This window comes from Chrysochloris asiatica, unplaced genomic scaffold (genome assembly GCF_000296735.1).
Source record: "Chrysochloris asiatica unplaced genomic scaffold, ChrAsi1.0 scaffold00220, whole genome shotgun sequence".
In the NCBI taxonomy this organism is placed as follows: domain Eukaryota; kingdom Metazoa; phylum Chordata; class Mammalia; order Afrosoricida; family Chrysochloridae; genus Chrysochloris; species Chrysochloris asiatica.
Genome location: NW_006408738.1, coordinates 3,131,469 through 3,156,454, shown reverse-complemented (window position 1 = coordinate 3,156,454; position 24,986 = coordinate 3,131,469). Strand labels below are relative to the sequence as shown.

At 42.5% G+C, this 24,986-nt stretch overlaps 1 protein-coding gene across 1 annotated transcript; it reads right to left on the bottom strand.

The window, feature by feature from the left end:
* Positions 1–3,765: 3,765 nt before the first annotated feature.
* Positions 3,766–23,602, bottom strand: SULT1C2 (sulfotransferase family, cytosolic, 1C, member 2). Its single transcript, XM_006873042.1, has 7 exons — positions 23,438–23,602; positions 22,799–22,924; positions 16,139–16,236; positions 11,538–11,664; positions 10,732–10,826; positions 10,413–10,593; positions 3,766–3,977 (listed from the first exon to the last, which is right to left on the bottom strand). The coding sequence occupies exons 1-7, from the start codon at positions 23,586–23,588 to the stop codon at positions 3,766–3,768; spliced, it is 990 nt and encodes a 329-aa protein (XP_006873104.1). The 5' UTR covers positions 23,589–23,602.
* Positions 23,603–24,986: the final 1,384 nt, after the last annotated feature.

Here is a 24,986-nt window from a genome sequence, read left to right as displayed (position 1 = left end):
CCAGCAAGGCCCGCCTCTCCTGAAAGCAGTTTTATGGGATTCACAATTTTTTTTTTTTATTATAAGTAGGGAAAAAAGTAATGAGTCTGTCATTTGTTTAAAGGAGCAGGATTAGTGTCAGGCTTAAAAAACTTATTTCCAAACGAGGGCTGGGAGGACTGTCTCCCCAAACTCATTTGCTCAGCATTCTCATTTCTTCCCCTAATATTAATGCTGGTGAGTTGTTCTTTCTCAGGCAAAAATGTATCAGTAAGCCTTACCTCTGCTTTTTTTTTTTTTTTTTTTTTAATTATATGTACACTTGTCTTTGTTTATATTATGCTTTAATTCAAAGTGAAAGATAGAAAGCTATGGTCATCAAACTAACTTTATAAAATAAATGACACTTCAAATCCTGCTACAAGGAAATAGAAACCACACTTTTTCCTAGTTTCCTCAGATAATGTCCACCTTCCATAAGTAGGAAGAAAGGAAGCAAGGCATTTTGGGCATTTAAATTTTATGCATCTCTTTGTCCTGTTTGTTAAGTTGATTCTGATCATATTGATCCTTTATGACGAAATAGAATTGCTCTGTAAGATTTCCTAAGCTGTAATCCACCCCCCACCCCCCATGTATGGCACTGTAGTATCAGTACTAGACTGTGAATCACAAGGTCTGCAGTTCAAACCCACCAGTTGTTCCTTGAAACCCTATCAGAACTGTCTCGATGGAACTTAACAGTAACAGATGCTCTTAGGGCAGGTGCCTGGACCCTAGTGTGTCCATCACAGCTGCTGATAAGGGGCTGCCTCTGGGAGAACTTGTAGTGTATACCTTCTGGTTTCTCCTTGCAACTTGTTCCCCATCTCAGAGCTCTGCTTGAAGCCAGGCACCCAGCTTGTGCTTTCTGGAATATGAAAGGTATTAATGCCCTCTGGTGTCCTTTCTGAGCTAACCCCACTTCACTCTGAGTCTTCCATGCTGACCTTCTTATAGTTCCTCAAACAAATTAGGAATGTTCCTGTTTCGAGAATTATAGGTTCCAGGGAAGGATGGGAGTTTAAGCGTACTCCATGGCACTCCACGGGATGGTGGTGGAGTTGGTTCTGGAAAATTTGTATCTGACTTAGAGACCATAGAGACTTTGGTAAAGAATCAAACTTAGCCCAGATGGGCTGGAGATACCAGCAGAACAACTTGACCCTGGTAGAGGCAAGCTGCCACGGCATCTGACATGGATTAAGGGCTGGCATCCTTTCAGATCCTGGATTATACAAACCCAGGTTTCTGTCATCCCCCAGGGAGGGCAAGACAGCCCTAAAAGATGAGTAATTGCAATTGTGACCTATGGGAATGAGTCATAAAGAATTGCTACTAGGGCTCTAGTTTATATGTGCGTGGGTTTATTCCAAACAGGATGTGTTTGTGTTTAAATATGTCTCTGCAGTCAATAGTTGGCTCCAGACAAGTTCTGTCAGCAATCCACTCATCTTGGTCACCTTTTTATTGTTCTTAGGTGCTGTCAAGTCAGCTCCTATTCAACAGACCCAACACTGCCTGGTCCTGCACCATTCTGATCAGTTTTATGTTGAGCCACTGTGTCAATCCATCTTGTTGGCGTTTTTTCTCTTTTTAGCTGACCCTCTAATTTACCAAGTATGAGTACTAACCATTAGGTGTCTCATTGTTGTTGTTTTTGGGTGCCGTTGGGTTGGTTTTGACTCATAACAACCCAGTGGACAACAGAACCAGACACTGCCAAGTCTCGTGCTAGCCACAGAATCATTGCTTCACTTCAGCCCACTGCTGCTGCCCCTGTGCCAGCCCATCTCATTGAGGGGCTTCCTTTTTTCACTGACCCTATACTTGAACAAAGGCGCTCTGGTAGCACAGTGGTTACAAATCGTGCTGTGAACCTCATGGTCAGCAGTTCGAAACTACCAGCTGTTCTGCGGGAGAAAGATGAAGATTTCTGCTCCTATAAAGATATGCAGCCTCGGAAACCCTCTGCAGGGTCCCTATGAGTCGGAATCGACTCCACAGCCCATAACAACAATAACAACATACTTTAACAAGCACAATGACCTTCTCCAGGGACTGGTCCCTCATGATAACATGGCCGAAGTTTGACAGACAAAATTTCACCTAAGGAGCATTCTGATTGTACTTCCAACACACATTTGTTTGTTTTACTGGCAGCCCCATGATACTTTTACTGTTCTTCTCCAACACCATAATTCAAGTGCATCAATTTTTCTATGATCTTCCTTATTCATTGTCCAACTTTCACATGCCTACGAGGCAATTGAAAATACTGTGTCTTAGGTCAGGTGCACCTTAGTCCTTGAACTGACATCTTTTCTCTTGAACACATTTTTAAAATAAGTTTTGTGCAGCAGATTTGCATAATATAATATGTCATTTGCTTTCTTGACTGCTGCTTCAATGAATGTTGATTGTTGATACAAGCAAAATGAAATCTTTGACAACTTAAATATTTTATACATTTATCATGATGAGCGTAGTGGTTACGAATCGGGCTGCGAACCTTAAGGTCAGTGGTTCGAAACTACCAGCTGCTCCGCGGGAGAAAGATGAAGCTTTCTACTCCTGTAAAGATTTACACCCTCGGAAACCCTGTACAGGGTCGCTATGGGTCGGAACCGACTCGATGGCACATAACAACAACAACAACAACAACAACATTGATCCACTTGTGAGGATTTTTGTTTTGTTTACACTGAAGTGCAGTTTATACTGTGTGATTTTTGATCTTCATCAGCTAATATTTTAAGTCCTTTTCATTTTCAGCAAGCAAGGTTGTATCATCTGCTTGTCACAGGTTGTTAATAAGTCTTCCTCCAATCCTGATGACACATTTGTCTTCATAGAATCCAGTTTCATGGATTACTTGCTCAGCATGCAGACTGAATAAGTATCCTGACAGACTAGCCGCTGGTGCACACCTTTCCTGATTTCATTCCATTCAGTGTCACCTTGTTCTGTTTGAACAACTGCCTCTTAGTCCATGTACAGGTTCCCTATGGAATGGCTGGTAGTTTTGAACTGCTGACCTCGAGGTTAGCAGCCCACCTTGTAACCACTATGCTACCAGAGCTCCTTCTCCTTTCATATATACATATATATGTTGTTGTTAAGTGCCGTCAAGTCACTTCCAACCCATAGTGACCCTATATAGAGTTTCTGAGGAGCAGTTGGTGAGCTTGAACTGCCAGCCTTGTGGTTCACCGACTTTGCAGTCCAGCACATTAGCCCACAGCACCATACTATACATAAAGCTCCACTGGTTTTCTTCTCCAGCCTAAGACTAAGGCTCTGGGTTTCTTAGCTTGTTTGGAGGACTTTGTGGGAGAGAGGAGACAGCATTTATTCCATGAGGGATAGACAAAGCCTTCAGCAACTTCATGTTAGTGAGATAAACATAACCAAATATTGATGTATTGTATACAAGGTATCATTACTGTACAGACTAGAAAACTAAGGTAATACTTTGACAGGAAAATTGAGAGTTAAAAAAAAAACACCTTTGCAGTGTTGAGGCCTTTGATTTTGCTTTCTTTATTAAGTCATCTTAGTTTTCCCTTTGAAAGGAATAGTTGAGAAAATAGGCATTAGGCACGGCACTTTAAGAATGAAGTTGTTATATATTATTAATATAATCACTGACAATTTGCATTATAACATATGAGGGGGTTTCAAAACATTCAATGAAAAATGGAATGAAATGATAATGGAATTTTTCCATAAAATGTTTGAAGCCCCTCATAATTTCACACGGTGGGACCAGAAATTCTGGCTGCAGCTAAGGGACTGACAAGAGCGGCCCCTTTCTTGTCTTCTCTCTGTTTTATTTGGTTTTGTCCAGAGCTCCATGCAGAAAGTTATTGAGGTTCCTTTCATCTTTTCCATGTAGATTTGATCAAACCTCTCATTCTGAGCCACAGTGAAGTGGTCTTTCCAGTCTCCCACAGTTCCTAAGAGAGACCAAAGAGGAGCATCATTCCTCACTGAAGGACTTGGTGACGCATCATGGCCATATCTGCCATTGATAACTTCTCCTTCAAGTAGACACCAATGGAAGCATTAGGGTCCTCTATACCAGGTAACCAAGTGACCCAAAGCATGACCTGAGCCTTGTCAGGTGAACTTAAATGATGGACGGTGGTATAGAAATGCAAAGGAATGAACTTACGGACACATGGCAGGATCTCATAACACTGTGCTGAGCAAAACACGCCAGACCCAACAGAATGCATACTACAGGGTTCCATTCACACAGTCCAAGAACAAGCAAAATCAACCAAGACTGACAGTCTCTGAGGTTAGAGACTTACTGGAAAGGGATAGGAAAAGGGAACATTTAAAAATGAAAATCTCTAATGTCTTGTTTCAGTGCTGGTCATATTCATATATATGTTTATCAAAATTTGTATCCTAAATGCATGCTGTTCCTATTGTTAAGTGCTGTCAAGTCGACTCAGACCCATAGTGACCCTGTGTAGGGTTGCTGAGGAGCAGCTGGTGAGCTTGAACCGCCGACCTTGCAGTTCAAACGGCTTTGCAGTCTGGCACATTAACCCATAGCGCTCAATACATGTAGGATCTATGCATTTTACTTTATGTAAGAATTGATGCTTTTGAGTTATGATGTTGCAGGAGAATACTGAAAGTGCCATGGGCTGCCAAAATAACCAACAGATCTGTGTTGGAAAAAGTGCAGCCAGAATGCTCCTTGGAGGCCAGGATGGCCAAACTTCGTCACTCCTACTTTGGACAGATTGTCAGGAGGGACCAGTCGCCGGAGAAGGATATCATGTTTGGTAAGGTGGAGTGTCAGAGAAAAGTAGGAAGACCCCCAGTGAGATGGATTGTCCAAGTGGCAGCATCAATGGGTTCAAGCATGACAACAATTGTGAGGTTGGCCCAGGACCGGACAGTGCTTCGTTCTGTTATGCATAGGGTTGCTGTGAGTTGATACTGACTTGATGGCATCTAACAACAACAACAAATTACATCTTATTGGAAAAACTTTCAAAAATATGAATGAGATGCTACCTTTCACCACACAGTAATTCTAAAAATAAAAACAAAAGCCATGTGGGGGAGACTTTTTCTCCCACCAGTGCTCCATTAGAAAACTATTTTGGGAAAAAGAAGTATCAGGGTATAAGAACATGTACAATGGTGTTCACTGTAGGAGAATAAACCAGTTGGTGGAGAGGGTGGAAGTGCAGTGAGGAGCTCTGTCAGCAACAACACAGAAGACAGGACCAAGCAGGCTCAGGGGATGGTGTCAGAACTCTGAACCACATATAAAGGAATCCTTAGAAGGTTAGAAGGCTTACAGCCAGTGGAAGTTGTAGCAGACACAAGAAATCCAGTGCTTTCTAATCCAAGACTCTCAGCTGCTCCCAGAGCCGCCATCTTGGGCAAGACAGAGTCAGGGAAGGATCAGAGCAGCCACGGACACCTGACAGAACGGTAGAGATACAGGTATGGGCACTTAAAAAAAAAAAATCTGTGCATTGGTGTTTTGCTGTCTGTGCACCTCCATTCTGGTGACTAGAAGGGGGACCTGAATGAGTGGACACCTTACCCTCACCCCAGGAGGGTTCTACTATGCATGCACACAGATCTCCTTGAAATTTAAAGGGACAATTTCCACTTAAAATCAAGTGGCAGCGCAAAATGGCCACAGTCAGCTCTAAAGTGTTTATCACTAGGAAGAAGGCCTCAACAGGGGTTCTGGAGCAGGAAAGGCAGACTAAAAAGGAAACAGGCTGGAAATTAAATCCTGAGTTACATCATAACGACCAACAGTGACATCTTGAAATTTCTCAGGAGAAGAGTGAAAAGGGAAGCCCATCTCCTGATTACATCTACCGGGATGCAATCAGAAAGCATAAAAAATACCAAAACACACACCCATCTAAATATTAAAGCCACAGATAACTCGTTAATATGCCCAAAAAATAGAAACAGATGACCATATCAGCGCATGACCAGAAATGAGATAAAGTGATTGAGGAAAATGAGCTGGAAGTAGACCTAGACTCCATACTGGAAGGCGGGCAGGCCTTGGAAATGCCTGAGAAGGAATTCAGAAAAATGATTATAAAATGCATCAAAACACTTTACAATAGAGTTGAGAAAAATAAGGAAGAAGTCAGGAGAGCGCTACAGGAACAATCAAATAAGATAGATACAGCATTGGAAACAATTCAAAACCTACAGAAAAAGGTCCAAACGATTAATAACAGAATATCAGAAATAGCCAATACACTGAAAGGGCAAAGGAGTAGAATTAAAGAGATGGAAGCCAGAACTACTGAGCTGGAAGACAAATCAAGGAAAACTAGCAGAAAAAAAGGATAAAAAAATCTGAAGAAGGTCTAAGATTCACATCAGATAACATGAAGAGGAATAACTTAAGATTTACCAGCATTCCAGAACAGGAAGAATCACACAAGTCCACAGAGGAGATAGTTGAAGAACTTCTGGAAGAAAAATTTCCTAACATCCTGAAAAGTGAAAAGATAAGCATTCAAGAAGCTCAACGAACCCCAGGAAGGGTAGACCCCAAAAGAAAATCACCAAGACATATAGTAATCAATCTCTCTAAAATCAAAGATAAGGACAGAATCTCAAAAGCAGCTAGGGAAAAGAGAAGTGTAACGTACAAAGGCAAGCAAATCAGATTAAGCTCAGATTTTTCTACTGAAATCATGCAAGCAAGAAGGCAATGGGGAGACATATATAAAACCATGAAAGAAAAAAATCTGCTAACCAAGAGTCCTCTACTCAGCAATCTGTCAATCAAATACAATGGTGTAATCAAAACGTTCCAGGATAAACATAGCTTAAGGGATTTTGCCAAAGCCAACTCTGCAATGAAAACCATCCTAAAGGGAGTTCTGTGGACTGAGAACCAACAAGAACAGATAACAATCAGAGAATGATGTATGTGGCAGCACCACCCAGAACTCAACTGAAGACTCAAGAACAGAATAAAACTATAAGAACAAATTCAGAGGATCTGGGATGTCAGTCTGTGATCAAACAATTACAATGTGAAAGAAGGTAAACACAGAGGAACAGAGATCCAGATGGTGAGAAGGTCAGGTACATTACAGGATAAAATAAACTCTCTCAAATGGAGGGAAAAGTGAATGGAATATAAGGTAACTACAATGGAAGTGTTGGGGTGGGGGGCTTAGGGGAAGGTGGAGGGAGGCGATGGTAGAGCACAGGGTAAGGGCAGACACATCATAGTTCGGGTGTTGGGGCGGGCAATACAAGAAAGGGGAGGAGGTGGAAGAACAAGGTAGATAGGGGAACACTGAGACAGGTTTGCATGGGCTAAGTGAGACAGAAATAAATACAACCTTGTAACAAGAGGGCTCTGTGATACAAGGATCTAGGCTTAGATTGAAGAGAGGAAATAATACTCAGATGCTTGATGTTTTATGCATATTGGTTTCCCTTACCTACTATTGTAAAATAGACTCTTGAGAGGGATAGAAAGGAATGTCAGGAAACATGATTACAGAAAACCTGTAAGCCCATCTTCAGTCTATAACTGATTGGAATATCTAAAAGGGGTTATAGAACTTGCCCAGTGAAATAGGCGTCTTGCAGAGCCTTTGCAGAATATAGGACCTTAGGTGGAATCCTGAGTCCCATTCAGAACCTTCTGAGGTGGGGCATTCCCAATAGAAAGGACAAGCAGACCAGCCTGGAACATCTAGAGTGACAGAAGATACATCTTCAAAGAAAGATTATCAGGAAAAACCCAAAACAAATATGGCAGTATGACTGGTTACTACAAGAATAAACAAGCTGCTCTCTGGGAAGCCATCAAGGCAAGCAATCAAGTTCCTTCAGGACAAACCACCCTCTAAGACAGAAACTCAAAAGGAACACATGAGTAGGCATGTAAGCTTGCTGGCGACTACATTGGTCTACTGGTGAGTGGAAGAGGGGGAAAGGCAGCAATTAGAAATGGGCTGAGTTCAACCACAGTCCACTGACTTCTGTTGACCTGGAGATGAGAGAGAGAAGAGGAAGGGCTGGTTGGCCCAAAGTGTGGTGAGACCTGGGGATACCTGAGCTCGTGGACAAGGACATAGCCACAGAGGGCTAGAGCTGAGAGTGAAGCATCCAGCTGATATGAAGGGAGGGGAGATGTACAAGAACACCCAAACTTGCAGATGGTACCTATTTGACGTAGCCTCAATGGCTTGATAATGAGAACTCAACTAGAGGAAGATAAAACAACCACAACAACAATTTTTGATAAAGTATACAAGGGTAAATTGCTACAATTTGATGAACTTGACCTACACTCATGGAGGTAGTAACTCTAAATACCATCAGAGAGGGAAGGAGTCTTCAAATCAAGATTCAATGCTATTCCCTCTGTACACAGGGTAGATAGGGATGGGCAATTTAGATATCGGCTACCTAAAATTAAAGAGGCGATAAAGGCATGAAGTGACTGGCTTATGAGGTTTCAAGAGGGAGTTTAGTTTAAGAGTGTGTGGGGGAAGAAAGAGTCCCCACTGAATAGTTGTCATCTTGTCTAGATGGGTCTAGTGAAAAGAGATAGGTATAAGATTCTTATGGTTCAATAGTGAGTAATTATCATGACTAATTGTGACTATCAAAATTGTAAAGGTAGAAGTTTTGTAACAAAAATGGGGGAGTAGTTAATCTTTCAGTCCAGAAACAGAGGACCCTAGGACCATCAAGGGAGAAGAGCACAAGCAGAATGTGAGACCTTATCCAGAGAAGCAGCGATGCCAGAGATGGAGGCAGAGATGGGGACACGGAGAAAGGGAGCAGCTGAGGACTCTAGACTCATGGAAAGAGAGGGACTGAGAGCTGGCAGCCAGTAGGCAGACTTGCAGAATGTGTCCTTTGGTGATAAATTATTATATATGCCTGAGTGGTTTTTTTGTTTTGTTTTGTTTTTTAAAAAAAAGAGCTAAAGTGAATACAGAGAAATATTGTTAACTGATGGTCCATGGAGGGGATTGTAATCATTGTAATGAAACAAGTTGTATGATTTGTTGAATGTAAAACTGATGATCTGCCCTATAAACTTTCACTCAATCCACAATAAAAACTTAAAGATAAAAGAATAAATACACATAAAAAAAGATGTTCACTGTAGCATTATCCATGAAGACAAAAGTTGAAAACGACAGTAATGTAGTGGGAATGGTTCGCTTCGTTGTGGAGTGTCCATACTGTGCTATAATATGGCGCTACTAGAACCTGGGAGCTTAAAGGGCCTACGTACATTTCCCTGGATGGATGTCTGATTTTCTTTTATGTGAAGGTGTATTGTATAATAACAGAAAACACAGCTTGTGTTTTAGTGAGCAAGTTTTCATCAGTGGTAGATACTTTTGTTTGTGTTTGCATAAGCCTAAGGTAAGGAGGGTGCATATATTTGAAGGGAAACCGAAATGTGCCTACAAATAGTCCTAAAGAAAGCCTACTTTTCGCCACTGACCATCTGGTGGTAAGACAAGAGATGGAATCGTCTTTTCCTTGGTGTGACTTTTCCCATAGTGTTTGGCTTGTTTCAGTAGTTGTGATGCTGTTGTAGAGCTGGAAAGAGTGTAAAAAAATTGCAGTCATGTGCACACACACACACACACAAATGAAAATAAGTTGCAAAAAGCAGTATGTAGACCCTGGTTCCACTGTGAAAAATAAAAGTATATGTTTTTCTCCCATGTGAACTATCACGCAAGAAGAGGAAGAGAAGTTGGTATGGCTTTAAAAAGGGCAACCTAAGAGGTCTTCATGTTTAGAAAGGAACAAGATGAGGCAACCTGCTCCCTTAAAGACTGACAGCTTCAGTCACCTCAGGGAGCAGCTCTGCTCTGTCCTGTGTGAGGTGATCCAAGCAGTAGTCATAGTTAAAATCAAGATGTAGAGAGGACATGGGTCAAGGTCACAGTTAAGTGATGAACAGGAGTTAAGTCAAAAGTGGTTTTGAAGTGGAAAAAACTATATAGGGTGGAGAGTCGGTATACTGGTCAACTGAGACAGACAAATGGAGCAGACATGGAGAGTTCTGGAGAGTGGACCCAGTGGCGCCCAAGATGTCTGGATGAGAATGGGCTCCTATTCTTAGCTACCTAGTAGATTGTCTTGTCCTTGTTGCTCCATTTGAATACTCAGAAGGAGACCCTTTTATTGGGGCTAGCTCAAGTGACTCTTGCTTCTTTGCAACCCAATATCCCAGAACAATCCCCAAGAAAACTTCCTTCTATATTAGGAACATTAGCAACAGATTTTGTCTAGTAGCTAATAAAAACTCAGCATCTTCTTGCTAAGAGGCAGGTAGTATGTTAGTAGACACGCTGAATATTTGGTAAATAGGTTCCACCAACCTTTTCTCATGAAGGGGGAAATTGATTGGTCCATGATAGATTTGGGAACTGTAGAACGATTTGTCATGGGATTTTCTTTCATTTTCTCAAATGACGTCTCTTGGACAATTTTATCTAGTACAGTTTCATCCAGGTTCTTTCCCATGAAGTGCATCACTTTCTGAATTTCATACTTTGGATTCTGTGGTAATGTTGAATTGGAATGGAAGAGGGTATCAGAAAGACATACTTAAATTCTTCAAGACAGCCCTCCCTGAAACAGTTCTGGGTTTCTATGTATCTCGGTCTGAAGAGGCTCATTTGAGGGATATTTCCTCACCCTCTTAATATCTTCATAGAAGAGGAAGAGAATCTGGTATTGGTCTTTTATCTTCCACCACCCTTTCACATGGTCAAACCAGGGACCCCAACACACTGTAACAGACACAAATGAAAAGAACAGTTTACATAGGGATAATATAAAATATTTCAATAATTAGGATTCTTGTTTTCTTAAAGTGTATTGCAGAGAATCAAAACAAAATTATGAATCATATAAATCCCTAGAATCTTCATCTGTTTAATTTGATGGTGATGTAGGTTGGGTCAATCTCTGGATAATTTGCCCCATGCTGCTACCTACAGTGGCTTCAAGTCTATTATGCACAACCACATATGGCCTCATGTTGGGAAGGGAGCACTCTTTGAGATGAGGTCCAATCCACACGTTGGATGACGAGAGTAAGGGGTTTCAGATCAGGTCTGCAGTGTTTGCTCAGGCCTTGGGGATATGCTATGAGAGGAGTCAGCCTGTTACCCCAGTCACCATCTGGGCACCAGATCAGCTGTCACCAAGTCAATTGTGATTCATCGTGACCCCATGTGTGTCATAGTAGAACTAGGCTCTGTCGAGATTTCAACAGCTTAATTTTTCTAAACAAATCTACAAATATCTCAGGAATTCAAACTTCCAATCTTAGCAGAAGAGCATGTTAACAGCTTGTACCACCAAGAGACTCCTCAGTTTGTGGGAAGATATTCCTAATGAGACACACAATATTGTGGGGCATCAAAATGTTCTGCATGGTCCCCTAGACTCGGCTGAAGTTAGAGTAGGCACCCAGAGATGTGAAGGAGTTCCTTTACCTTTTCCACTGATGAAGCTTTCAAAATATTCTTCCCAGGTGCCAGGATCAGGAAGGACTTGATTCATTCTTTGGAAATGGTAGTAAGAAACCATACAGTCTTTGGCATTTCGAGCTACATAAAGAAACTTTGAGATAAGAGGAGAGAGTGGTTGCAAATAGCACAACAAATGTTCTTTTCTAGAATTCATTTGGGTTGATCCTGTGTTGGCCCAGTGAGTTGACCTCATGGAAGTCCCTCTCTGCTTGCCCTCTCTTCTGAGTTTGTTCTTGATTCTAAATAAGTCTACCTAGTACCAGCCTGACTGTGATTGTTCCCTTGTTGTCAGGACCACAATCTTTCCCTAGCAAAACTGTGACATGCCATCACTCAGAAGCTTCTTTTTGCATGCTGAGACCCTTCTGCTATCCTTGTTGGTTTCATGGAGAAGCAGTATAGATTAATGGTTAATAGTTTGGACCATGGAGCAAGAAAACAGCAAGTGTTGTTTTCATTCCAAATCACTTCACTCGGAACCTACAACACACCCTTTAGATTTCATTTTAACCAGGAGCCCATATCCTTTGATCCTCCACTCTTTCAATTAAACCAAGATTGACCTTTGATATCATTGTGACGCCTACCCTGTTGTTGTTGCTGTTAGATGCTGTCAAGTTGGCTCTGACTCATAGTGACCCTGTGCACAACACAATGAGACACTGCCTGGTCCTGTGGCACCCTCACAATGATTACGCTTGAGCCCATTGCTGCCAACACATCACGTTGTGAATCCTCCTCTTTTGCACTGACCCTCCACTTTACTGGGCATGATGTCCTTCTCCAAGTCTTGCCATCTGGTTACTAAGGGTTATTCTGATTATACTTCTTCCAAGAGAGATTTGTTTGTTCTTCTGGCAGTCCATGGTTCTTTTAATATTCTTCTCCCACACTATAACTAAAGGGCATCAATGCTAGGGTCTTCTTTATTCATTGCCCTATTTTGACATGTATATGAGATTATTGAAAATATCATGGCTTCGGTCAGGCACACCTCAATCCTCAAGCAGGTGTCTTTGTTTCTGAACACTTTAAAGATGTCTCGTGTAGTGGATTTGTCTAATGCAATATGTTGGTTGACTTCTTGACTGTTGCTTTTATGAGTGTTGATTGTAGATCCAAGCAAAATGAAATCTTTGAAAGCTTCAATCTTTTCTCCATTTATTTTTATGTTAATTGGTCCAGTTGTGAGGATTTTTGTTTTCTTTACATTGAGGTGTAATCCATACAGAAGGCTGTGCTCTTTGATATTCATCAGCACGAATTTTATGTCCTCTTCCCTTTCAACAACTAAAGGTGATGTCATCTGCATATCACAGGTTGTTACTGAGTCTTTCTCCAGTCTTAATGCTGTGTTCTTCTTCATATGGTTCAGCGTCTCAGGTTATTTGCTCAGCATACAGATAGAACACATGTGAAAGACTACAGCTCTGCTGTACGCCTTTCCTGACTTTAAACCATTCGGTATTCCCTTCTTCTGGTTCAACAACTGCCTCTTGGTCTATGTAGGGTGCCTCATGAGCACAATCAAGTGTTCCTGAGTCCCCATGCTTCACAATGTTATCCATAGCTTGTTTTGATCCATACAGTTGAAAATACTTGCATAGTCAATAAACTAAGGCACAGGTAAGCATCTTTCTGATATTCTCTGCTCTTAGTTAAGATCCATATGACATCATCATTGATATCTGTAGTTTTTTTTTTGTCCTTTTCTGAATCCAGCTTGAGTTTCTGGCAGGTCTCTGTTGATGTACTGTTACAGCAGTTTTTTGAATTATCTTCAGAAAAAATGTAATTACATGTGATATTAATGACTCCTATATACTCAGCTCATATTCTATCTAATACCATCAATCCCAACATGGCTTCGCTGACCCCCTACCTCAGATTCATGACCAGTTATTTCAATGCTGTGGGCCTTTTTTCTCTCTAAAATGTGGTTGTCAACTGGGTGTGCTTTCACACATCAAGGGACAGTTGACTATGTATGGATATAGTTTTGGTTGTCAGAATCGAGGGAGTTACTGTTGACACCTATAGGTTAGAGTCAAGGCATGAGGGATGCTGCTAGAGTATCCCACAATGCACAGGACAGCCCAACCTGCAGCAGTCATTCAGCCCCAAATGGAAATGGTGCTGAGGTGGAGAAGCCCTACTCTAGAAGATGTTTTTTCTGTTCTTGTTTTCCAATTCCTAATACACAGTTTTTTCTTCTCCAATTTTCCATAGCTTCTATGAAGAACATATTTAAAAAATTTAATTTAGCTCATTAAAAAATTTATGCTTTTAAATCTCTGCCTGGTGTTACCTCATTGCTGCTCCACAACCAATTTTAAAATTCCTCTGCTCCCATCACATTTCTCATCACTAGCTGCAAGTCTTCTTCCTCTAAAGTCTCAGTCCAGCTTCCTCTCTCAATTCACTAATTCTCTCTTCAGCTGTATCTTTCTATGTCCTATCCTTGAGGGTTTGTCCATGATTACATATTTTCAGTTATAGAAATTCTGTGTACTTGGTAATTATATTTAATAATAAGAATTTATTTTTGGTGTTAGTCAATCTTTTATTTCCTTACACACTTTAAACATTCTTTGCTGTTTTATATTTTAAATCCAATGCTTTACTGATAACTATTGCTGAGTGTCATCGAGTCGGTTCTGGCTAGTAGTGACCTTGGATAGAGTGTCTGAGGATCAGCTGGTGAATGTGAACTGCTGACTGTCAGAAGTATTGAAGGCTAATTCTGCTGTGTGTTCATTTTGCAGACCCTCTTTCAGAGTGGCTTGCTTCTTTGTGTATTTGGTGTTTTTGGTTGGCAAGCTTAATTGGAAATCTTGTGGAGTACAAGTTGAAACTGTGTCCTTCCAGAGAGGATTTGTGTTTTTCTCTCAAGCACCTGTGATCACTGACAGTTGGGGCTGTGGGACCACTTAATGTTCATTGATCAGCTTTCTGTTTCTTGGACAAAACAAGATGTGTAAGTTTGAATTTCAAACTGTGGGGAGAGACTTGTGGTTACCTAGTCTCAGGGGAGCTGAGAGCCTAGATGAAAGAAGAAAGGCATCCTTGGCTCTACCATTGCTGCCTGTCCAAAGGCTGTGGTCCTTTTGTGGTTCCAGATGCTGTGAGTATTTGTAATTGTCTGTTTCAATTTTCACTTTTCTTGTTTCATGTGCTCTAAGCATGGGAGTCCTGGTGTGGAATGAAGGATAAATATTGGACTGCTAACCACTAGGTCAATAGTTCAAACCCACAAGCCACTCCTCAGAAACCCTACACAAGTTTCCATGAGTCCGGACTGACTTGAAGGCCCTTAGCCACAACAACCGCAGCAACAGCAGTTGTTCATAGTCCTAGAGATATGTGCAATTGTACTGGAAGGATTTGGTTCACTTGATGTAAGCATAGTCCTAGAGATGGAAGCCCTCTTCCCCATATGCAATTGTATTGGAAGGATTTGGTTCACTTCATGGAAATCCTCTCTGCATCCCTCTTCTCCCTGAGAAATCTATCTTTCTGAACTTCCCTTTTTCTTCCCACCTCTGAGAAAGCAGTGCCCTTCTCGTTTTCAAACCGTGAGTGACAACTCAGTTTGTACCCTTGATTTCATTCCCTTCCAGACCTTGAGTCATTTGTTCATTTAGGAAACATGCCCTCTATGTGCCAGGAACTTATCAGACACTGTGTTGTTGTTGTTAAGTGCTGTCGAGTCAATTCCAGTTGCAACCCTGTATAGAGTTTCTAAGGAGTGGCTGGAGGGTTCGAACCGCCAATCATGTGCTATACCTGGACATCTGTATTATACCTGGACATCTGTATTACACCTGGACATCTGTATTAGCCACTAGACTAAAAGAAAACTAAAAGAAAATCTCTGCTTTGATGAGCCTTAAGTCTACTAGCGGTCAAAACCGAATTTCCTTTCTAAGAACATGGTGGTTGGTGATGATGTGCTGTGGAGTTGGTTCTAAGTCAGAGACCCCATAGAGGGTTTCCGAGGCTGTAACTCTTGACAGGAACAGAAAGTCTCATCTTTCTCCCACAGAGGGGCCAATAGATTTGAACTGCCAACCTTGGTTAGCAGCCCAACTTGCAACCCACTACACTATCAGAGCTCCTTTCCCAAGAACATAGCTTCATCTGTTTACCTTAAAAAAAACAAAAAAACCCAAAACAACTTAAGTGTTTTTCTCTCCTGAACTCTTTCCTCGCTGCTCTGTTGAAGGAACTTTCCCGTCACCTCCATCTCTGAGCACCATCCTGTGTCTCCTTATTCAGAGCCAGGCACTAACTGCCTCCTCCCGCATCTCCACTTCTCGATTCATAAGCCCCGTGTCCTCGGGTCTTACAGGAAAGTCAGTAGGTGGGCAGCCTCTTGGATGGAGCGCTACACATTTCCTCTTAGTGCTGGTACATTCGCCAGACCTGAGACAGTGGCCAAGTGACTATGAATGACAGATGTTCTAAGTTGGGTTCTGGAGGATTTATTCTTACTAAACTCAATATCCCCTTCTGTCACTGGAGAAAAAGATTGGCGTGTGTGTGTGTGAATGTGTGTGTTCTACCTTGCAGTTGTTTTCCCAGAAAGATGGAGGCAACAGCTGAGTGGGAAGGTGAGTCCTTAGTATTCTTGGAGAGGCCATTGCGTTAGCTTTTTCCACTCCTGTAAAATATGTCAAGAGGAAACATCTCAGAGTGCACGAACTTACTGGGGAACTTACCTGCTAGACTTGGCCCAGAATGTCCCATCACTTGCTTATCTTTTGGTTCACCTTGTGCTTTTCTTTTGTGATTTCACGATGAAATGACTGATCTTACCATTCGTTTCACAGAATCACAGAACTTGAGAACCAAAGGTGGATCTTACAATTAATTTATTCTAACTCTGTCACTTTAAGAATGAAAAGACAGAAACAGAGAATGGAAAAGTGACATCTTGTTTGAGGCGAAGTCCACCAGGACCAGGAACCAGACACCTCTTGACAAGCAGCCAGTTCAGATTCTGATGTTTTATAGAGCAGTTTGTACATGTGCCTGGCAAATAGTTCATTCTTTTTTCTTTCATTTTTAAAATACTCATAGTTGATGGCATTTCATTCATGATTTCTACTCTCATTTAAAATATTTATTAGACATTGTTCTGTGTAACCTTTGTGTTAATTTCAGTTTAGTGGGAAAGAAGATACAGCCATATTCTCTAAGAAGCTTACTCTATGCTGTAGGAACCTGAGATGTGTACACATGACGTCAGGAGTAAGCAGAGAACTGTTAGTGCTGAGAATGAAAGAGCTCCAGGGATTAAGAGTACCTGGATGCTCTTAGATGACACTTAAGTTTTGACCCTGACACATCTTAAAGGAAGCAGATTCCTTCTTTACACAGGGTGAAAAGGTTGGCTGAGTGAAACAGCCTTTTCGAAAATTGCAAAGAAACCCCCATAACTGGTTATAAAATAGAATTTTACTTTTAATGTGAATCAACTCTTTTTGCTATGAAGTGACCCCTACACTGAGCTCCCCCCTACTCTGAGGCTCTGGAGGGTGGTGGGACCTCATTGCCTAAGAAGTGTCTTCAGATCTTTGAGCACTGGGCTAAGCTAACTGGTGTCTGAGGCCCTCTCTTATCCGTGTCCGGTTTCCCAAAGATAGGGGTGGGGTAGGCAAATAGGAACCTGCTGAAAGATACTTCTCCATTCTCCTGCCTTTCATTCTGGGATACTGTTGTCACATTTTGACTGTTTAGTGTCTGAATCCTGCTCCCTCTGGGTTCTTTGTTTATCTTTGAGCATTTTTGGGTCGGTCTGAACATGGCTGAATCAGGTTGAATAGCAGGACACAGCTGAAAATCAAATGATGATAGAGCTTAGCAAGCACAATATAAAGTGACAAAGAGATGGCAAACGTGAGGAGACTGTGAGTTGGCACAGAGGACACAGGACAAGGGCCAGGTGGAAGGAGACTGCCGGTCCCCATGCTCTCTGTCTGAGATGTGACCTGCTGCTCTATAGCTTCCCTTCTGATACTAGTGGGTCTGGAGGCTCTCGTCACTTTTATCACGAGTCAGTCACTGATGCCTTGTGGGCAGTGACCGCCAGTGCCTGAATGGGGCATTACTTCTGGTCATCACAGTCTGCTCAGGGCTCACGAGCACCCTTCCCACCAATGATGAGCAACAGCACCCCTCCCCTTCCTCCCTGGCAGGCCCCGTTCAGCCCCAGCTCCACCTTTTCTGCTGAAGAACTGCTTCTTGGTGTGTGAGACTTTGCTGAAAGCAAGCTGCCAGTGTTTCCCAAGTTAGGTGGATTATCTGTGCTCTCTGTCACATCAGTGCTCCAGGAAATGTTACTGGGATTGTCTCATCGCCCTTGCACACTGCCTTGGCCACTTAGACTCTAGTGTGTGAAGTGCACGTCCCTCTCAGTGTGCAGTTTCCCTCCCAGTCCCACCTGGAGGGGAAGAAGGGAAGGCAGGGTACCAGTTTGCTGTTACTGTCTGTTCAAGGACTTTAACTCTGGAAGTTGAGTCAAATGATCTAAGGCTTGTTGTTGTGAAGTATCATTGAGTTGGTTCTGACTCATAGTGACCCTTCATAAGGTTTCTGAGGAGCAACTGGTGAGTTTGAACTGCTGAACTTGCAATTCTAACCACCTTGTGGTTCAGTGCTTATCCTACAGCACCACAAAAGGACTCCGTTATATGGGGATAAATCAATTCAGCAATCACCTTCTAAAGCAGCGTTTGTGCAGATGGCTGTGTGGGAGTACAGCGTTAGACAGAAGGTGATTTCTTGCTTCCCTAGGAATTTGTGAGGTGGACAGAAATGCACCAACACTGACAGTGTATCATATCAGGTACCACATAAATTCTCCAGGAATTGTCCTTTAACCACGTCCTCTCCACCTCCTGCACCTCCTACCCTAATGACCTCACCCTATGCCGAGTCTAGCTAGCATGCTGCTGTGGTTGTCATCAGCCGTAGACTCCTGATGCGCCGTGTACGGTGTGATGGGGAATGCTGAGTCAGCCATAGACTCCTGATGTGCCGTGTACAGTGTGATGGAGAATGCTTAGTCAGCCTTAGACTCCTGATGTGCCGTGTACAGTGTGATGGGGAATGCTGAGTCAGCCGTAGACTCCTGATGCGCCCTGTACGGTGTGATGGGGAATGCTGAGTCAGCCGTAGACTCCTGATGTGCCGTGTACAGTGTGATGAGGAATGCTGTGGATCATCAGGTCTTTCTTCCTTGTCTGTGCTAGTCTGGAAGTACTACAGAAACCTTTGTCAGCATCATAGTGACACATAATGCTCCTTTGGTATGTGCACTTATGTAATCTGAATTTATCCCTGCCATGGGACCATAGGAGTCCTGGTGTGGCTCTGTGGGTTAATGCGCTGGACTGCAAAGTGAGTTTGAACTGCAAGGTTGGTGGTTCAGGCTCACCAGTCACTGCTCAGAAACCTGATACAGGGTCGCTATGGATTAGAACCGACTCGATGGCACTAACAACAACAGCAAACAGGACCACAATATTGAGGGCTATCAATGTTTGTTGAACTAGCAGGTAATCCCTAGATTTTTACCTCTCTACAATTTAAATGCACACACAAACACACTCTTACTGACACTCACACGCACTCACTACAGATTTGTTGTGTTTTGAATACATCCTCATGTAATTACACCTGTGGAGTCCTGGGGTGGTGCTGTGGGTTAATGCACCAGACTGCAAAGCTGTTTGAACTGCAAGGTCGGCAGTTCAAGCTCATCAGCTGCTCCTTGGAAACCCTACACAGGATCACTTTGAGTCAGAACTGACTCGATGGCACTTAACAACAACAATTACACCTGTGATACCTTGATTGTTGAGTGACTGCATTGGTTGTAGGGATGAAAGTGGGAGGAGAACGGAGTTGGAGCCTGAATAGGTAGGAGACAGCTCCACACCATAGTGTCTCTGGGAGCTTTATATATATATATATATATATATATATGTATATGTATGTGTATGTGTATGTGTATGTGTATGTGTGTGTGTGTGTGTGTGTGTGTGTGTGTGTGTGTCTGGATGTGGTGTTGTAGGCTCAGCACTGGATGGCGTACTGCAAGGTCAACAGTTCCAACATAGCTGATCCTGGGAAACCCTATACAGCGTCACTATGTGTTAGAACCGATTCAACGGCACTTAACAACAACACACACTTATGTAATTTTACTCTCATAAAATATACATAACAAAACTTAAACATTTTTAAATGTTCAACTTGATTGCATTAATTATACTTAGAAAGTTGTATAACCTTCACTAGCATCCATTTCCAAAACTTTGTCGTCATCCCAAACAGAAGCTCTGCTCCCCTTAAATGTAAGTCCTCAAGCCCTGCTCCTTTAGCCCTGCTGGCCTGCCAGCCACCTTCTGCATTTATGTATTTGCCTATTGTAGATATTTCATATGTGGCAGCAGCAGTGGGCGCCAGTGTACCCACAGTTGTGAGAATGGCCCAGGACCGGGCAGGGTTCTGTTCCTTTGTGCACAGGGGTGCTAGAAGTTGAAACTAACTCATCAGCACCTAACAACAAAGACTAAGGAGGTTGAATATCTGTTCATATGTTTATTGTCCATTTGTATAGCTTCTTAGGAGAAATGTCGATTCAAGTTCAAGTTCTGTCCCCATTTTGTAATGTTGCTGGCACGTTTTTATTTTTTGCTTTACACTTACCATCCCATCCCAGATTCCCTTTTAAGATAGTTGGCATACTTGACTATCACATGTTGGTGTGTTTCAGAAACCACCCTCCTACTCTCAGTGGTGTTTCTTACCTCTGTGGTGTAGAGATCATTTACTCTGAAATCAAACTGCTTGGCCAGCACTATTGCATTTGTGGCTGTAAAGACCCCAAAGCCTGCGGCTGTTTGTAATCTGTTATTTCTTTGAACATTGGGTACTTTGGTTTCTCAAGAACCATTTGGACCTCTGTATGCCTTGTTATGCTGGTCTATGGGGTACTATCATCATTTCTCCAAATTCTAGAGTTGTTGGTGTTGACTTGAGAGAATGCCTTCCTGTTTCTCATGGAGACTCAGTGATTGGATTCTGTTTCAAACTACCAGAAACACCTCATTAGAATTCTGACTTAGATTCTTTTGTTCTCTATTCATCTCCCAGATTGTCAAAGATAAGACAACAGTGACAAAGACAGAAAGCAGAAAAAAGATCGAAGTCTGAGCTTGTAAGATTCAGGACTACATGATGGCCGAGGGCAAGGAGTCAGCTGGAATGTGGTTAATTCACAATACCTAGCACTTGTTCTTGTTGTTAAGTGCCATTCAGTTGGTTCTCATTCATAGAGATCCTGTACAGGATTGTCGAGGAATGGCTGGTGGGTTTGAACTGCCGACCATGTGATTAGCAGTCCAGTGCTTATCCTACAGGATACTATCTACCATGAGCCAGATGTTGTTATAAACTTTTGACATATATTTTTGTTGATGTTAAGTGCCATTGAATAGCAACCCTGTGTAGGGTTTCTAAGGAGTGGCTGGTGAGCTTGAACCACCGATCTTGCAGTTCAAACTGACATTGCTGTCCAGCGCATTAACCCGCAGCACCACACGAAGACATATATTAACAAGTGTTGTTGTGAATATTAAATGAGTTAAAATACGTGAGATAGTTAATATATAGTGAGGTAGTTAATATATAGTGAGGTAGTCACTCATTCTAGCCACATGCTGCAGGTGGAGAAACGGAAAGGCTAACTAACATGGAGGCGCTGCTTACCACAAGGTCTGAAGCTCAGCGTCATCAGCTATTCCATGGGAGAAAGATGAGATTTTCTGCTCCCATAAACATTTACAGCCTCAGATACCCAATTTGTTGTTAGGTGCCGTGGAGTCGGATCCGACTCATAGTGACCCTGTACAGGGTTTCCGAGGCTGTAAATCTTTATGGGAGCAGAAAGCCTCACCTTTCTCCCGCAGAGCAGCTGGTTAGTTTCGAACTGCTGACCTTGTGCCTCGCAGTCCAATTCGTAACCACTCCGCTACCAGAGCTGCCAATACAAGGTGCTTGTAAGTGGAAATCGGCTGGATGGTAGTGGGCTAAAGCAATTGTAGTCACTAAGAGTCAGGACCAACTGTACTGCAGTGGGCTATGGGTGAGTCTCTCGTGAAGGTACAACTCTGCTTCTCAAGCATCAGGCCAGACACTAATAAACATTGGCGGTCTTGGTTACACATGGAGAGGGATCATAATTAAACAAGCAGAGGTAAACTGTGTACAGGGTCAGAGCCACATAGACAGGGAAGGACAGGAATGAAGCCGCACACTTGATTACAAAGCTCTTTGTTAGGCCGTGAAGACTGCAGAGGCAGCCATAACCAAGAGAGCCAAAGAGAGTCAGATGGGCTGGCAGCCAGGGGGTCTGAGGAAAACGAATACTCTATACTGGAGACATGCCTCTGCCCAGGTTCCATGATTCTGATGTGTGTCCGCTCCGGAACTCTTCTCTCCCCACATTTTTCAGAGATTCTCTCAACCAGTTGCTCCAGTCTATAATGCTAGAGTTGCACTGAGTGCATTTTCTTAGTTCTGGCTACTTAGCTGACACTGGTCTGTACAATGGTACCCACAGAGAAATCGGTCTTTCTCCAGTGATTGTTTGCAAAAAAGTTCACAAAATACTTCCTGAAACTTCTAGTCACTTGGAGTATCTGCGCTGACCTTCTCTGTTTCATTCTGAAGAGCAAAGCTCCCAGGCTGCACATGATCTAAAAGAGGCCAGTCCACTTAATAGAAATGAATGTCTCCAAATACAGAATTGGGCGATTAGCAGGCGCTTGGTAGAATCAGGCTAATAAGGGGTGGAGGTAAGTGAGGGGTGTGAATTGCCCATTAGCAACTTGGTGCTTTCTCTGTGTGTTCTAAAAAGCACAGGACTAGAGGGGGTGGTGGTGTAAGGAGGAAATAAACCAGAATGGATCACTAACATATATCCCTATTCGGTGATCCATTTCTGCCAAAAAACATTAAAGTGTTCAAAAAGGAGAGAAAGAACAAAAGGGTTTAAGAGAGGATGAAGAACAAGAGAAATTTTAAAAAGCAGAGGAAATAGAAAAAAGACAGAAGCAGCAGAAGAAGGTGAGGACTGAGACAAGGAGGATAGAAATAGCAGCAGAGAAGAGAAAGAAGGATTAGAGACAGGCCAAGGTGACTGGCGCTCTTACCAGAGGGCTGGGGGGGACGCGCCCACTCAATGAAAGGATGGCGGTGTTGGATGATCATCCGCTGGCATTTCTCCAAGTCCCCATTCTGTTCGATCATGTCCACAATTTCCTGAATCCATGTTGTCCCTGAGGCCCAGATGGAAAGGGTGAGAAGCAGAAACTTGTTAAATCATCTGTCCCTCTGCCTCCTGCTTATTAAACAGAGAAAACTTAGAGATTGATGTTTGCTTTGATAACCTTCCCTGAAGTTAGGATCTGTGAGTCTGGACAGATGGAGATCTGTGCAGGAAAACCTCATCCTTTGACAGTGGGCTTTGGGTTTCCACCGGAATCAGCCTCCTCTTTCTCCTTTTCTGCCTTGGAGACAGCTATGAGAGGAAGTGGGGGAGGCGAAGCCCCTTATGCCATCCACTCAGAGCATACACTTGGTGGGGTCCTGTGAAGCCAGTGTGTTGATCCCTGGCTAAACTCAGGGGTACTAGGCATTTTGAGAGCAAATGCACTCAGGAACAATCGGAAGGAGCAAGCGTTCTAGAATAAATACAAACATGCTGTCAAGAGGAATTCCAAGTTATATGAAAAGGCTCTGTTGGCTGGCTCAGCAGATCAAAGGTCTCTGTTGCCCCTCCCCACAGTCACCTGATTTAGGGTAGGTACAAATGAGAAGATCGTCTGGCTTGGCCTCAAATTTTTGGATTTGACTCCAGTTGTCCACAGATGCAGCCTGCAGGGGGATCCCTGCCACCTCTTTCAACGGTTTCTGTTTCCCCAACTCTGTGGTCATTGCCATATTGTCTCTGAGGTGGGGACAGTCTTCATGGGCTGAGAATAGAGAAGAATTTTTAAAGACACAAAATGAGGAATGCAGAGAGAGGGAGCGCTATCACTATAGAATAATTGGCTGGAAGTCTAGAAGACATTAATTGCTACAACTTATTATAATAATGATAATACTTAAACACTTAATGAGCACTTTAATCTGCCATGTGCTGGGCCAACAGCCTTATATACCCTACCACTCTATAAACAAGAGTGACAAAAGTTTAGAACCGAAAGGGCCCTCATAGAATATGTAGCAGTAAATGGTGGGTGGAAATTGAAGAAAAGCATCTATCCCAGTGTCTTCGTGCAGTGGGCGACAGAACTAAGCGCCCCAGCTTAGCAAAGCCAGTTTTCAGGCTGAGTTGAGTCCTTTAGGACAGAGACTCACTGTGAGTTCAGCTAACAAAAGATAAATGATTACTGAAACATTTTCTATTATAAGAAGTAGCTGTATTTATAATATCTGAATAGCCTGTGGTTGTTAGCTGCTGTTGAATTGATCCCTGACCGATGATGACCGCATACATAACAGGATGAAATGTTAGCCGGTTTTGTACCATGATTGGTTATGGGTGGGAATCATTAGGCTGCATTGGGTTTTCATTGGCTGGTGTTTGGAGATGGATCACCAGGTCTGTCTTTTCAATTTGCCATGCTCAGGAAGTTCTACTGAAGCCAACACGCAAGCCTCCACTGATAGATGGTGGTGTTAATGTCTGGACCATATTCCAGAGATTAAGTGTGATCAGCATTTCCTGGTGGAGCATTGGTTAAGCGCTGAAAGGCTAGTGACCAGCCCAGAGATACAGTTAATAACAGTACAATGTGATCACTTTAGGAAGGAGCTGGGAAGAAAACTCGTGTTTTTATGGTAGATCCTTTATAGACTTTTCTTTTTAAATCAATTTTATTAGAGGAATAATTATTATCTTGACAAGTATGGGAAGCTGATGGTGACATGTTCAATTACTTGCCCAAGAATGCAGAGCTGGGATTTCAACCACCATCTGTTCATCAGTCTCTTTCTTCACAACTTCAGGAGGATTTATGAGTATAATGCATATAGTTTAGAAAGTTTGGAATAAATTCAAGTTTATAAAGAAACAGTCCATCACACAGGAATGGTATTATTTTGAAGTATTCCTACCTGTCTTTTAGAAATGTGTATTTTGATAAACAGAATAACAGTCCTCTAAAGGAATTCTAAAGGAGCGCTGGTTGTGTAGTGATTATGAGTTGGGCTGCTAACCTCAAGGTCAGCAGTTCGAAACTACCAGCTGTTCCGTGGGAGAAAGATGAGGCTTTCTGCTCCCATAGATATTTACAGCCTCAGAAACCGTATACAAGGTCTCTATGAGTCGGAACC

Excerpts from the sequence above, each read along its gene's own strand:
- SULT1C2 (XM_006873042.1), bottom strand. The coding sequence starts at position 23,588 with ATGGCAATGACCACAGAGTTGGGGAAACAGAAACCGTTGAAAGAGGTG. Across the intron at positions 11,665-16,138 it reads TCTGGGAAAACAACTGCAAG|TTTCTTTATGTAGCTCGAAA; the intron begins GTAGAACACACA and ends CTTATCTCAAAG. Across the intron at positions 3,978-10,412 it reads TTCCCCCTTCATGAGAAAAG|GAACTGTGGGAGACTGGAAA; the intron begins GTTGGTGGAACC and ends GGTCTCTCTTAG.